Genomic DNA, 16,434 nt, shown 5'->3' on the forward strand with positions numbered 1-16,434 from the left:
TAATAACAGACCAATAACACTAATAATACTACGTACATTTATTTTGTAACGGGCTGGTATGGCGGCTTCTGTTTTTTTCTTATATACAGTCTATGTGTTGTTCATGTAACTGATGTTAATATACTAACAGATGTTACCCCAACGAGTAGATTGGATGATTATTAGTTTAATTTTATGAGTAGCCTAATTTATAATGTTTTAATACTTTGGGTCGCCAAAGAGTTGAGATTATTGTCACATTATCAAAATAGTGATCATGGACTGTACTTATATGGGCCATTCCACCAAATTGGTGCAAAGTCAGGGTTAGAAACAAAATGTTTCTTTTCCCCAAGTTTTCCCACACTTTTAATCTGTGCAAATTATATAAAACCTAAGGTATACATTTCTAGTAATTGTACAGTTGATCCTCACATTGTATTTCCAGAAAGTTTTGGAATATTTTTCCTTTCCCAAAATGTGTCACTACCGAAACACACAACATATAGTATAATAAAAAGGGTTAAATTAACTTGTTTTTTTGTTTATTTTTATCTTCTGTCATGTTTTGCTCTTTTATTAAAAGGTGTTCAGAGGTAAAACAATAAAAATTCAAATTTTAACAATATTTTGAGTGTAATTTTCCAAATTCATTGGATTTTGAATCCGATTTTTCTTTGTAATCAGCATACATTTGATCATACTGATTTCAAACTTCAGGATCCATTAGTTTTAATCAGTGGCGTGCACAGTTAGACACTAGGTGGTGCTATAGCACCTGCCCTTTGCCCTCTGGACCAAGCAAGTGCCCTTTTGAAAGTTCGTTTTTTTTTTTTTTTTTTTTTAACAGTGTACTGTATGTGGCCCATGTTGACATGATAATCTATAAATGCTCGACGATTAAAAGTGTATGATAATAATGCCCCAATATGCGCCCCCCTCCCTCCTCCTCCGCACACACCTCTCTTCCTTTGTCAACGTGAACGCGCAGAGCGGACACAAACGGCGGCGCGTTGCAGCAGCATTGCACAGCTGCAGCCCACACACACCTCTTCCTCTCCCCCACCAGCCAGGTAACACATACATGAATTGAGTCGAGTGTATTGTTTGCCCCCTAAGCCTCAGTTGCCAAGCTATAGCGACGCTAGCCCAAATCAATAATAGATATGACGTGATGAGCACAGAGGAGGATGCTGCTTTAGAGAATGGTAATGCTCACTCTTCACTCCTCACTTCAAAATTACATTTTATACACTTCTTTTGTTCTGACAGGAAAAAAACACGTTTCTTATTTTGCAACCAGTACACTGATCTATCATTGTAGCTGCCTAACTTGCTAAAAACCTCTCCATGTGTGTATATTCCAGAGAAATAAGACAACAGTGATTGACTGATCAGTGCCACAGGCCAATTGATATTAACATATTGACATAAATAAATATGCAATTACATCCAACATGTGCCTGTAATGTTTTTTTGTGTCTCACCCTGCTATAATAAGGCAGCCGGCAGTTCCACATGCCGCACAAAGTGCCCTTATTTTTCACTGAGCACCTGCCCCCCAAAATGTCTGTGCACGCCACTGGTTTTAATACACATTAAACCAAACACTAACATAACATCTTAGTTGATAACACAATGTACTTTATTTTTGACAAAACATCCCATGTTTCGGTAGTGACATGTCATGTGTGTCCCCTTTTGTCACTACTATAACAACTTTCCGAAAATTTCACCATATGTTTCTGTTGTGACAAAAAAAGATATTTTTGAATCTATCTCAAAGATGCTAGACAGCACATGGTTAGTTAAAACAGTTCTGAACAGTGGTACACACTAAAATAAAACTCGTAAAAGTTTGTTTAATTGCAGAAAATATGTGTTTGGTAGTGACGCTTCTCAAGGTTACACACTGACTTTTTTGACTTTTGAAAACATTTACTTCAAAATGATGAAACCTATCTGCTCCACATGCAGACATGAGAAAGAGGGGGGCAGACATACTTCCTGATCATAAATGTAGGGGTGTGTCTAAAATCAGTCTCAGTCCACAGACTAAAATGTTCAGTGTTTCGGTAGTCACGTCAAAATTGAGGACAGCATTTTTTTTTTAAAATAAAATTTCCTGAATTACAAATTAAATATAAAACATATGTATTTTTTTGGACTTTACTTTCAAATATATCAAAAAGATAAAGAGAAACAACAATGGAAAAATTGGCAAAAATGATTTGAGTATAATTTTCACTCATTGAAATGTAAGGGTTAGGGTTGGGGACAGCCACCTCACAATACAAAGTACCTAGAAATGATGATTTTAAATATATTAAACTTACTGCTATCTCAAATATTATTTTGGGGTTCAATCGATATTAGCAGGATCTTTGTTAACATCTAAGATTTATAAACTTAAATGCTTTTTAAATTAGTTTTTTAACAGCAGTTTGCACCAATTCTGTAGAATGGCCCATATAGCTCCTCAAATCACTTTTACACTACATGTCACATTCACCCATTCACACACATTCATACACTGATGGCAGGGTGCCAACCTGCTCATCGGGAGGAAACTAACATTTACACACACACACACACACACAATTGGCACAGCCATCAGGAGCATTATTGGGTTCAGTATCTTGCCCAAGGACACATCAACATGTGGACTGGAGGAGCTGCTTTATCTCCTGAACCACAAACTACACACAACAGTTGTTTCTTTTTCATTCTTCATGAAGGAAGGTTGATAATGACAGCAGCCAGCAGAACTGTGTTTATTTAATTTATTTCAACATCATCATCTCATCTGACCAGTAATAATATAAAATAATATAATACATCTATTAAAGAGTCATCCACAGCCCTGTACAATGAGAACAGTGGGTGAAGAGGCTGCCTGACAGCAAAGTCACCACACTCACTTCTGCTCATTGATGACATCATAATCTGTGATAACAGGCCAGTGTTCATCATCATCACTTTACGCTGTGTGTCCATCTTTCACACTGCATGGTCCCAGTTCAGTGATCTTGTGTCTTCCTACATTCAGGAGTCACGTGGTGGCTGTCGAACTACTGGCTGAGTATGACATACATGTAAGGGATCACACAGCCAACTGCTTCTCTGGACATTGTTGGAACACATGATGTAGCACCAAGACCTCAGAATCCATACTGCATGTTTACAGTCAAAACACGAGTCAGAACGAGAGTGGATTTGACTAAGTACAAGCAGAACAACAATCGGTCTTCTGTGGTAATGGACAGGTTTTGGGTCCTGAAGTGAAAGAAGTCTGGCTCCGTTTTGGCTTGTTGTTAGTGCTGTAGTCGAAAGCAAGTTACAACTTGCTGTGTGGTAAAACGATGGGATAGATTTGGCTGTAGTGATCCACAAAGTGGACCTCCAGGCCCTCAGTGATGTAGTCTGGCAGGTCAGAAAAGTCTTTTTTGTTCTCAGATGGCAGGACGATGCACGTCACACCAGCACGACGAGCCTGACAAGTACAACAGAATACAGTTACTAGTTGTACAGTTTACTAATTCTATAGTAAATATGCAAATGAATTTGAAAGTTATGAATGACTTCTACAAACCAAGTATATATTTGCCTTGATAGCAGTGGGCTCTAACGATTGGAAAGTGCTGTAATATTTTTTGATTCATCCAAGCAACACACTTAAATATCTACTGCCCAGATTGTCAGTACATTTGCTGCAGATGTTCATGGTCCACAAATGTCTAGTTAGTTGGGAACCATTTCTATCTGTGTGTGTGTGTGTGTGTGTGTGTGTCTTGTACTTACAGCGATAGTTTTCTCTTTGATTCCTCCCACTGGCAGTATTTTCCCAGTCAGTGACACCTCACCAGTCATGGCTACATTCTGACGTACTGGCTGGTTGGTTGCCAGGGACAACAGTGCGGTGACAATGGTGCAGCCAGCGCTTGGTCCATCCTTGGGAGTCGCTCCCTAGAAACAAGTGACAGTTGCAGAAAAAAGGACAGGAGTTAGCACTGCTGCCAACCACAGCAGATTTTTGATTTTTGACCACATGGAGCGCTGCAGGAAATTTTCAAATTCTATATTTAGCAGCTTTGAGCAGAGTCTCAGGAACACACGTCACGTCCAGATCAATCCACAGGCTTTACAGACAACTGGGAAAGTCGGGGAAGGTCTCCATGCAAATGCTTCACAGTTCTTACAGATAGAACCTTTAAAATGCTACTCAAACAAAATGGATTTTCTCTTGCATAATCTTAAAGAATAAGTACAACAAATAAAAAGAGTAATGAGTTAGTCATTTATTTATAGTACATTATCAACATGTTTACCTCAGGGACATGCAGGTGTAGGTGGGAGTTGACCAGGAAGTGATTTTCTGGTTGCTGTGTCATCATGAAGGTTCTGGCAAAGGTTGACGCTATCTTAGCACTTTCCTTCATAACATCACCCAGCTGACCTGCAGAGGAGCACCAGCATATGGTCGATGTATCAGACTGATGCTTCGTTGGCTCCTAAATGACTGAACAGTGTTTGATGAACCTGCAGAATGACCCAATTCATGGCTTTCTTAACTGACCTGTGACCTCCAATGATCCCTCTCCCTTCGAGTCTGCTCCTCCAGGAGGACGTCGCAGTGATGTCTCTATGAACAATGTTGTCCCTCCTACACAGAGGACAGGATGCAGTCAGAGCTTCTGTATGCTACTTTTCTATTGTTGTGTGTGTGTGTGTGTGTGTGTGTGTGTGTGTGTGTGTGTGTGTGTGTCTGTGTCTGTGTGTGTGTGTGTGTGTATCTCACCCATAGCAGTCCATGCCAGACCCATAACCACTCCAGGGGGTGTGACATCATACATTCTGTCCACTGTGAAAATGGGTTTACCCACGTAGTCCTGCAGGTTGTCAGGTGCAACACTCACTGTGGTTTGTTTCCCGCTGACGATGGAGAACGCCACCTTACGGAAAACCTGACAGAAGACAGACGCGGAGGAGATTACAACAAAGAAATACTCAGAACAGAGGTTCTAAGTAACTTAAAGACATGTGAGCTGTAGTTAAGTACATCCACAACAAAGCTTCACAGTGTTTTACCTTCTCTACTTGTTTCTGCAGGTTCCTGACTCCAGACTCCCTGCAGTACTGTTTGATGAGCAGACTGAGGGCTTCAGATGAGATTGAGGCTTTCTCCTCAGTCAGCCCACATAGAGAGCGCAGCTGAGGGACCAGGTACCTCTGGACACACACACAAGAAATGGAAATTAAAACCATAATGTACAAGCAAGGCATACTACATTTTTACTAGCTGCTGAATGCTGTGAACAGAAAATAGTGCACTATTATGAAGCATATAGAGCAAAAATAAAACATCATTTATTTATTTATTGTCCCCCACAGTCAAATGTGTAAGTTAGTGTCACCTCAGCGATAGCCAGCTTCTCCTGGGCCACATATCCAGACACATTAATCATCTCCATCCTGTCTCTGAGGGGCTCTGGGATGGTGTCAATCACATTGGCCGTGCAGATAAACAGAACCTTGATTGGAGCAGACAGAACGGGATGTGGTTTACAAAGATTGCATTTTCACGAAGAACTGTGGAAGTGTATATAAAGAGCACACACTCTCACCTTTGACAGATCGACAGGAACATCCAGGTAGTGGTCGAGGAAGTTGGCGTTCTGTTCAGGATCCAGAAGCTCCAGCAGTGCTGAGGATGGATCGCCCTGGTAACCACGGCCCATCTTATCCACCTGGTGATGACAGGTTAGAGAAAGATAGATTATCATTAACATCACGTGTCCCTGACTACAACAATAATTAGTGAAGCTCAGAGAGAAACCCCTGTGACAAAATGCTGAACACTGTTCACACAGTCTGATTTTCACTGTCTGCACAAGTTTGCTTTTCATAAGAGTCCTGTTTATTTTGAAGGATTTCTCTCTGCATATGTACTCAGAGAGCACTTCATGAGTAACACTATACTAATACTGGTTTCATTATGATTCTGATATAAGATTCTATTTCATATGAGTATGAGATTGCATATCATTATTTCTACAGATTTGTCAGCTGCACATTCATGCTGCTGATCTCCTGTTTTACCACATCCCAAATTATATTAGGTTCACATCTGGTGACTGGGGAGGCCCCTGAAGTACACTGAACTAATTGTCATGTTCATTAAAGCAGTTTGAGGCCACTTTTGCTTATTGAGAAGCTGGCAGCAGCCATTCAAAGAGGAGTAAATTGTCACATGGCCAGCAATTATACTCAGAAAGGTAAGCTGTGGTATTTAAAACTGTGGTAAAAAAGCTTTTACTAATAAGTTTAAAATGTGGTTCACTAAAAGTACAGGCAAGTGAAGCAGGTCAGTATTATCAGGGGTTCGCTTTAAGTTGATTTTAGCTATACAAGTCTTGATTATTGGGCATTAGGTTAACATTTAGTTTAACATTTTAGTTAACCCAAGGAAACTAATCTAGGAAGTGTATAACATTGATGGTAGCTGTTTACATTTATTGTCCTGGGCTGTGTGAGCTTGATAACATAGAGACTGTTGGTTTTTCATACTGTACCAGAGGCAAGAGAACAGTGGTTATAGAGTATGTAATATGACTGAACATACTGTTCATACAAATAATGGTAGTCCACATGTCACTTATAGTACATTAAAACAGGCAAAGTGACTCTGCCCCTGACTTAACATCTAAAATGAACTGAAACTAAAAAGAATCATTTGCTCACTGCACATAGGTAATAGCACAGTAGATATTATTGCTGCTCTGATATGGATTAACATTGAACTCACACAGAGAGAGTGAAAAAGCGACAGCACCATACTGACCTCATCTATTAGTACCAGAGGGTTCTCTGTCTTGGTTTTCTTTAGACACTGGATAATCTTCCCTGGCATCGCTCCAACATATGTCCTCCTGGACACACGGACACACACACGGAAACACACACACTTTAGAAAATAATTTCCCCATATTTCCTCAAAGATGAACCATCACATTGCAGGTACAGTTAATTCTAGTATTAGCTGTCCCTCTGCTCACTGCCCACACAGAGCTTTGTACATAGTACTGACAATGTTTCAAGTGTTCCTCTCTAATACTGGAAGTACAGACCTGTGTCCTTTAATCTCAGCCACATCGGTCATTCCTCCCACGCTGAACCTGAAGTACTGTCTGTTGAGGGCTCTGGCTATTGAGCGAGCGATGGAGGTCTTTCCTACACCAGGAGGACCGTAGAAACACAGGATCTTCCCCTGGGTGGAGCCACGCAGCTGGCTCACTGCTATAAACTCCTGCACAGAGACAGAGAAGAGGTCTGCTTCATTTCAAACGTCTTTACAAAGTAGATTTCCTACATTTTTTGAATGGTATATGGGTCAATGAAGTGATGCTACTTTTTTGTTTGCATATTGTTTAGTCAAATTTAAAAAGGGTTACAACTTGAAAATAAGTTTAATAACTTGCACACATTCTTTTCTTGTGGACCTAGAAGTACTGTCAAAATAAGGCTGTCTGATAGTGGTCTCAGAGGACAAGTAGCAGTTTCTAAACCACTTCTAAGGAGGGGCAACACTTGGGTTAAGTGGGTTAAGAAATATTAACATTTCACAGTGGATGACAAAAGTGAAGTGGTGAAAAAAGTAAAAATGTCTGGGAGATGAATGGCAACTCCTCTGGAGTTGAACAACTGAACTGAAATGACTCCATTCTTCAGAAACAGTCTATACACTCTGCTTTGCATCTTTCATACTGCAGCAGGATAATGAAAGGTGTGTGTACGTGTGTATTTACTGACCAATATACGTTTCTTAACATCATCCATTCCATAATGGTCTTCTTCTAGAACCTCGTTGGCTCTGTCTAGCAATAAGTTCTCTTCACTGTTGGTGCCCCATGGCATGCTGGTCAGCCAGTCCAGATAGTTACGGGTCACACTGAAACACACACACACACACACACACACAAATTACCGGTAGGAATTTGTATTGTATGTGCTTGAGTCCTATACAAACGAAACACAGCACTTGTAGAGGTCAAAAACATGTTCCCCCCGTTTAACTGAGGACAGTAAGATGTGTGACGCAGAGCAAAGGTTAATCTGACCACAATAAACAAGCACATGAAAGCAGAGCTGCACATCTACCACACAATCTATAAGAAAGTCAAGTCAAACCTGCTGCAGTAACACTTTACTTAAAGCCCCTTATTTGACATTCATAAGAGGTATACAGACATTTAATTCATGTTTTTATCACTCTATAAAGCACCCACAAGCATGTGTAAGGATATTTTTGTGTTTATTAATGTAATTTATTCATATTTATTTATCAACAATTAGAATGTCTCCTGTAGACATATTTAGGAGTTCAAGGTGATACCCTCCTGAGATTGAGCAGGTTTATTATTTATTTTTTTCTCTTTCTTTCTCTCTTCCCTTTTTTTCTGTTTTTCTATGAATTTATTATGAATTTAAAATGACTACAATATATTGCAACAATTTAAATCTGTACTGTAAATGTTGTTATTGATTTACTTTAACTAACTGCTATATTTATACAGTTTGAATATGTTGTATCACTGGGTCTCATCTAATCACAGCCTATATTACATGAGCAAGATGCATACAATTAAAAAATGATGATTATTATTATTATGTTCAAACCCTGAAGAGGAGGAACCCTTCTGTGTTTGTGATGGTTTATTAGGGCCCCAGCACAGAAGTGCCAGGGGCCCAACAGTAGTTGTTGACCAATACATTAAGTAACACCTATATGTGCTTCTAACTACATTACAGTATTATAAATGTTCTATTATAAACTATTTATAACTATTAATATATGGTTGATAAATGTTAAATAGAGGGACTTAAGTCAAAGGCAACAACTGCAGTTATTGATTGCACTGTAACGTGTACTACAGATGACAGCAGAAAGTATTCCAAATAGAGAGAGTTAGTGGGACAAAAATAAGACCAACTTGAACTCTGAGGAGTGGTTGTCCAGCAGTCCCAGTTTGTTGAGTTCTTCATTGATCACGTCCATGATGTGCTGAGGGACAGTCCTGTCTTTGAGTCTCTCTCTAAACTTCTCCTCGATGGCTTCCTTGTCCTCTTTCTCCAGACCCAGCTCCTGAAAATGGCAACAAAACATTTTTAATAGGTCCAAGTTCGCATGCCTGTTGGGACCACTACTAAACACTCTTCTGTTCTGGTGAAAATCACAGCACAGGAAAAGATGCTGTCACAGACAATGCTCTGAGGCAATCATTTGTGATCACATTGGTATTGTGGTGACTTAATGTCTGACACATTCTAGGTGTGGACACAATCTAATATAATCCTGTAAAATTAATATAACCTTAGAGAGGAAATGTCTGTTTTTCCTTTGAGGTTGAATATGTGGCAGTTGACATGTTAGCTCTGGTGGACTGACACTGTTTTAGATTAGAAGTTGATCTGATGTGACAGACAAGAACAGGTCAGTTCTAAGTAAGACAAAGTCTGTTCTACCTTCTTAATGATCTTGAGTTGCTCCTGCAGCAGGTACTTCCTGTGTGTCTGTTTGATCTTTTCTTCCACCTGTGAGTAGAACAGGGGGACAGATGAATGATTGAAGAGTGTGAGCAGAGCAGTAGCTCATTTGTGTTTGGTGATGACCTCTGACCTCTCGTCCCAGTCGCTGCTGCAGTTTACTGAGCTCAAACTCCTTTTTCAGCAGAGACAGAGCTTTGTAGAGACGCTTGGGAATCTGCAGAGACACACAGCAACCAGGTTTAAAGGCCTGAACACTGCCTGTACATTGTACAGCATGAATGACAGATGCTAAATATAAAGATGTAAAAATATACATGATAACACCTGGTGTGAACTTCCCCACCCCTTCCACCTCCAACAGAGCAGCACACAACTGCTTCCCTACACTTATCTATGGAGCTGTGGATATTACAGTAACAAACAGACTGCTCACATTGATCTCCTCCAGAACGTCCTGTAGTTCATGTGACTCTGCTCCTGTCAGAGCTGCTCCCATGTCGCTGAGGTAGATGGGGTTATCAACCACTCTCTGACCAGCCTGCATCATCTGGAGGACTGACTCTCTGTCTCACACACACAGACACAGACACAGACACACACACACACACACACACACACACACACATACACATACACACACACACACACACACACACACACACACACAGACACACACAGACACACACACACACACTTAGGGCCTTTTCATTATAATGTCGATGGACATAAATTGAGTTCTTTTGCCTTAATAATGATAAAATAATACACAAAAAATGGTTGGATTGGGAACCCATATATATGCATAATGTCTCCACGTTGCATTTAGTGTTGCTTGTGAAATGACCAGGGCTCAGCTAGTGTTGCCCTCAAAAAATCGTCGATTTCCCGGGATTCCCTGGAAAATTGGCTTCTTTTCCCGGCATTTAAAATGTCTTATTTTCGGGAAAAATATTAATCCCTAGAACGCATGCGTGACCAAGTGTGCCGTGCCTAAGCACACCTCTTCCAAGCGTACCGTACCAGGGAAGTGTACCGTACTCAAGCACGGTACACTTGCACTCACACTAGCAAAATAATCCGGAATTTAGGGGGCAAACGTGCTTGGGCACGGTACGATTGCCTAGTGTGAGTACGCCCTTAATTGATTATGGTCCAATTAGCAACTTGAGATTTGAAATTACATTTGGGCCAATGCGTTCCACCTCTTTTGCTCTCCACACGGACTGTTTACCTGTGATAGGTTTTTAATATAAACCCTAAAAAACTGACCTGTAGAGAGGATTGAGTGCGATGATGTCCCTGATGGTCTTCACTATCTCTGCTGTCAATGCCTGCAGAGCAACACATATCACAGAGATGATCTTTTTATCTATAATATAAAATGATATAATACAATATAATACAATACAATACAATTAGGGGTGGAACAGTTCATTTTAAAAAATCCGTCCAGTTTGTTACACTTGTCATGGTTCAGGGCAAGTGTGTATTGTTCGGTTTGTTCGGTTCATGACACGCGGAACGTAAGTCTTGCCAGTAACCAAGTGAAGTTTTTTTTATTTTATCATTTGGCACGACGTGGAGGCGTTACATTATTATAGATGGGACTGATGGAGGATGGAGGCGTTACATTATTATACGTGGGACTGATGGAGGATGGAGGCGTTACATTATTATACGTGGGACTGATGGAGGATGGAGGCGTTACATTATTATACGTGGGACTGATGGAGGATGGAGGCGTTACATTATTATATGTGGGACTGATGGAGGATGGAGGCGTTACATTATTATACGTGGGACTGATGGAGGATGGAGGCGTTACATTATTATAGATGGGACTGATGGAGGATGGAGGCGTTACATTATTATACGTGGGACTGATGGAGGATGGAGGCGTTACATTATTATACGTGGGACTGATGGAGGATGGAGGCTTTTGCTCCGTGTCAACCTTTCCAACAGTACGAGCACCAGCAGCTACTGACCTGAGAGAGACTCACCATCTCCAGATACAGGTTGATTATAACAAAGTAGCCAAACTACACAATAACACAAATGGTAGGATACACAAACATGTGTAGACCCAAAATATCTCTACAAAGTAAATATCTATAACCTTTTATTATTAGCACGGCAGTCGATCAGTTACGAAATAACTGATGCAGAAAAACAAAGTAGCACGGAACATTTCTAGTAACTTCATCAAACTAATGAATGTATTATGGAGCATGCACGATGGTCTTCATGTGACAGTTCTTTATATTGTTACAATATTTTCCTCCTTCATTTAGGGTCAGGTGGGAATCCCTCCTGATGACGTGTTTCTCTGGGGGGAATCCCAGACCCCCGCCTGTGTTTACGCTGTCAGTGTGTGTAAAATAATGTTAATTCATCTGAGGCATTAATTTAATGCCCCCCCGAAAAGAACAACATAAACCGAACCGAACCGAAATCCGTGATATGAACCGAACCGTGGATTTTGTGAACCGTTCCACACCTAAATACAATATGATATAATATATTATTATATATTATAATAATATAATATGTGTTATGCTTAATATGTATGCGTTTACAATCAGGCTTCCCACACATTTTTACCAATGAATATTCAAAACTTTTCCATAATCTGACTTCATCTAAGTAGTTTAACAAAGGTAGGCCCACATAGTGACTATAGGGCACAGTACCAGGTTTTTACCTGCCCCCCATCCCAAATCCGGACATGCAGGTCCATCTGTCAAACATCATCATAGCCAGAGCTGTTAACTTTTCAGAAAACCTAGAAAAAAAGCTAGATTTGAGGGAAGTTGGGCTTTCATGGTCGCGATCATACATCAAGGACATTTTATTAAATTTGTACTTTAAGTAAAGACCACTTCCGGTGGTCACACCTTGACAAATTAATGTCGCTTCCCATATGTTGCAAACATCAAAAGTTTTGCTGCAGGGCTTACATCCAGCATTTTTTCAGATAAGCATCCTGCTAGCTAACTTTACATTCACTCGCCTTTGAGACATTCCCGCTTGTGACACAAGTAAGTGAAGTTCATGCAGCCTGTCTTATATGCATTATCTTTGATATCAGATCGGGCCATCCCTAAACCAAAACTTTTCCAAAACATTCACCTAATTCCAAACCATTTCCAGGCCTGGAAAATAGTTTTTCTAATTTCATAACTTTTCCAGGAATTTCATGACCGTTGGAACCCTACAGATACTCAGAGGTAGTATACTCACAGGTAATCCAGGACCGTATTTAAATGCACTGTAGTAACCTTGTTCTACATGCAGCACATCATGATTCTAGTGTTCTAGTTCTTTGGTGTCTGCTGTGTCTGTGTTCAACAGACTGACAGTGCAGTGAGAGCTCATACACGCAGACAGTACAGGGCTCTTCCTCACATGAATGTATGCAAATGTGAAAACTGAGTGACACACTCCTAAATGCTACTTTGTTTAATTTTCAGTTTTAGTCTTCAGATGGAATCATTTTAAATATGAGAACACATCTGTGTGTGTGTGTGTGTGTGTGTGTGTGTGTGTGTGTGTGTGTGTGTGTGTGTGTGTGTGTGTGTGTGTGTTTGTGTGTGTGTGTGTGTGTGTGTGTGTGTAGTTAGCTCTCCTTTCATCATTTATCTTTTGTCATGCATATGTTCTTTGTCAGCACACCTTACTTGAAATGACCAACCTGGTTACACTAAATGAGAAGATGTACCACTGTACCAAAGGCTACGTTCACACTGCAGTTAAAAGTAACATGAATCCGATATGACCCATATCTGATTTGTTTCTGACAATGTGAACAGCACAAGTCGCATTGAATCTGACATTTCCAAATACATATCAGATTTTTTTGAATGCGACCGCAATCTGAACAGTCAGGTCGCATTTATTGCGGCTTTGACATTATTCTGGAGCAACACACATCACAGTTCAAAAACGGACATCATTAAAGTATTCATTTTCTTTCTCCTCTTCCTCCTTTTTAACATAACCCGCTCACAAATTTGCTGGTTGCCTCCACACACTGTTTTTAACATTAGACCATGAATGAAACTACCAGTAACTTCACCGGCTGTTGCTGTTGCCATGGTCGCTTCCGTAAACACCGTTCTGTATGTGAAGTCATTAATGATCAACTGAGCACTTCAGGAGCATGAGCTGTTCGCATCGCAGTCCGCAGCCACATTTAAAAGTGTAATATGGACAGCCAAACAAAAAATCGGATTTGAGCAATACATCGGAATTGAGCATTAAGGCCTGCAGTGTGAACGTAGCCATAGATTCTATCTTCAGTGTGAAGTGTGTGCTTTGTTTGTACCTTGACTTCCTCTGTGACAGTAAACTGTTCATGTTGAATGTTGTCCACTTCCACCATCAGGATGTTGGAGGAGGGCAGAGGCTTCAGCTCTGGGCTCAGATCAGCTTCTGCAATCTAACCAGCAATAACAATAACAACAATTAAGTCAGAATTAAGCCAGGTGAGCACTGAAAGAAGTTTTCCTCACTGAAATTATTCCTCTGTGTCCACACAGTCATTTAATGCAAAGATACATTTAAAAGTAGATGATCAGCTTCTATTGAGCTTCATCAGTGTGAGTTAGTCATATCAAGTGATATCTGACACATTTACAGTCTTCTTAGCATCAAATTCCCTCTTAGTGTTTCCTTGGACAGTGTTTCCCTGATTTAGTCCTCCATCACTTCCATTGTAAGAGCATTATGAAGGCATCTTCTAATGGTCAGTATCAACAGGAGGAATAATAACAACAAGAAAAATGAGTTTAATGTTCATTTGTACACTGCTGTTTCAAGAAAGACTTGACATTTTTTTAACCTATCCTTTAAAAATGACTGACACGAAAATTAAATTAAAATTAAAAGGTTCTATACGGTTGTATAAAGTTATATATTAATACATGTAAATACTTACATATAGAACCTTAAATACTTTTGCTACCACCACTAATAAATGAATGATGGCTGTAATAATACATATACACAGAACATATAACAAAAATATTCAGTGAAGAAGCCCGGAGGTGCAGTTCAGTAACAAATGTAGAATTTCCTAAATCTACTGTAACTTATGTTGAAAATATTAGACACCTATATTATTTGCTAGGCTACTAGTTTTTGGTCTTGGGTTTTTCGCCTTCTTTTATTATATATGACAGTAAATTACTCAATAGAAATGTGATGCCATTATCATGTTTGGTCTGCTTTAAATTTGTGTTGCAGGTCCTTCGCTCAGAATCTTAAAGTTGATCAAATAACCCCAAAGAGTATGTGTAGGGGCTCATGTCACAGACCTTGTCCTCAAGCTGCTCTGCTGGTGTACTTGCTTGGTCCTTGCGGTTACGTTTGGCTTTGCGTCTTGCTGGAAGTTTGGACTGAGACTCAGACTCTGACTCTGACCACACGGGGGATGTTGCTGCCTCCTCAGGCTCCACCTCCAGCTCCAGCTGTTTTGTGATCTGGATCCTGACAAACCAGAGAGCACATATAACAGAGATCTACACATACTACAGACAAACTGTGTGCCGGTAGCAACATGATGGTTTCTAACCTGCGGTGTCCCATGACGATCATCCTCAGCTTGTCTCCCAGGTCCTGCATCTCATGAATCTGAACAAAGGTCCCTGTAGAGTAAATGGCATCTAGAGACTCCACCACATCTGACTCATTACTGCAAGAGACAAACGCAGTTATTACTACAGCACACACACACACAGACAGCACATCTCACTCATTACTGCAGATTGTCAGTGAATAGTACTGACACACTGCACTGTAATGTAAATCACATCAGCACGGATACAAATGTGTATCTGCTTGTGTTTACCACTTTTTCACCAACTATAGCATTTATATGAAGTTTTACAAATCATGTGAAAGCCAGTGACAGTAAGATTACTGAAGTGAATACTGAAGTACACATGGTACCTGACCATCAGTGATCCATCACACTTACCTATCATCTCTCTTGAGGAAGACTCCAGCATATGGCTGAGCCAGTCGAACCTTCCTCCTCAACAGTTCCATCAGCTCTTTGTTCTTCACCTGACAGAGAGACCGGCAGACACACACTCAGCACCGGAAAGCAAATACTTCAGAGTACATCTATAGAAGTGGAAGGCTTTTAGAATGGTCCATATGAAAGAGATGGTAGACAGAGCTAAAATGTCTTTTGGGTCTAAATGAAACTGGTCACACACATGAAGTCACACAGGCAGACTCAGTCAGAGCAGGATGCTCAACAGTGTTAGGCTTTAACACAGAAAACTGCTTGTGCATCCACGACCTTGTGTAGAGCTAGTTGCTGTGTGATTGCATCATCACCATGTGTTCCTAACAGCAGATCATCCTCACCTCTATGATCTTGATGAAGCGGGGGAACACAGGGTTTCTGCTGACAGCGATCAGTGGCACATTGGGAAACACCTCTGGTACCATCATGGGGGTGAGAGCTGTCATCTGAGGTCCACTGTATGATGCTCCCCCATCTCCCCCGGACTCCTCTCCTCCTGAGCCCGCACTTTCCCCACCGTCCTCTCCGGAGAAACCCGCACCGCTGGCCCGGTTACCGAACGCTCTGTCCTGGATCGTGTAACGTGGGTAGATCGGTGTGAGCAGACCGGTGTGGCCGCGGAGGACGCTCCCAACACGCATCCATCGGTGCGGTGCAGCGGTCAACCTGCAGCCAGCTAACAGGGCTGTGGGTTGCTGGGAGGTCCCGGTGGTGGCGTAGAGCCGACTCAGGCCTGGTGTGTCGGTCAGGGGATAGCGGCTGCCCCCGGTCCTGAACGCTCCGGACCAGTTTAGTTTGAACAGAGTGGAATTAGTGTGCAGCTGTCTGCCAGCGCCAAGCAACTTCATCCAGGTCCCCATGTTGATCTGGAG

The 16,434-nt window shown here is 40.9% G+C and overlaps 1 protein-coding gene across 1 annotated transcript; it reads right to left on the reverse strand.

Moving 5' to 3' along the window:
- Window positions 1-2,760: 2,760 nt before the first annotated feature.
- lonp1 (lon peptidase 1, mitochondrial) lies at window positions 2,761-16,434 on the reverse strand. Its single transcript, XM_062423667.1, has 21 exons — window positions 15,904-16,434; window positions 15,506-15,594; window positions 15,101-15,220; window positions 14,844-15,015; window positions 13,853-13,966; window positions 10,795-10,856; window positions 9,959-10,088; window positions 9,656-9,739; window positions 9,502-9,570; window positions 8,970-9,121; window positions 7,789-7,927; window positions 7,107-7,285; window positions 6,821-6,908; window positions 5,604-5,726; window positions 5,394-5,510; window positions 5,068-5,208; window positions 4,778-4,943; window positions 4,556-4,642; window positions 4,308-4,435; window positions 3,781-3,945; window positions 2,761-3,472 (listed from the first exon to the last, which is right to left on the reverse strand). Exons 1-21 carry the CDS (start codon window positions 16,420-16,422, stop codon window positions 3,317-3,319), a joined length of 3,000 nt encoding a protein of 999 aa, XP_062279651.1. The 5' UTR covers window positions 16,423-16,434; the 3' UTR covers window positions 2,761-3,316.

This window comes from Scomber scombrus, chromosome 8, assembly GCF_963691925.1.
Source record: "Scomber scombrus chromosome 8, fScoSco1.1, whole genome shotgun sequence".
NCBI lineage: Eukaryota > Metazoa > Chordata > Actinopteri > Scombriformes > Scombridae > Scomber > Scomber scombrus.

What these genes read in the sequence shown, in the direction of transcription:
- lonp1 (XM_062423667.1), bottom strand. Translation starts at nt 16,422, where the DNA reads ATGGGGACCTGGATGAAGTTGCTTGGCGCTGGCAGACAGCTGCACACT. An exon ending in AACTCAAGATCATTAAGAAG is followed by an intron (nt 9,122 to 9,501) that starts GTAGAACAGACT and finishes TGCCATTTTCAG; the next exon opens with GAGCTGGGTCTGGAGAAAGA. An exon ending in TACACCTGCATGTCCCTGAG is followed by an intron (nt 3,946 to 4,307) that starts GTAAACATGTTG and finishes ACTTGTTTCTAG; the next exon opens with GGAGCGACTCCCAAGGATGG.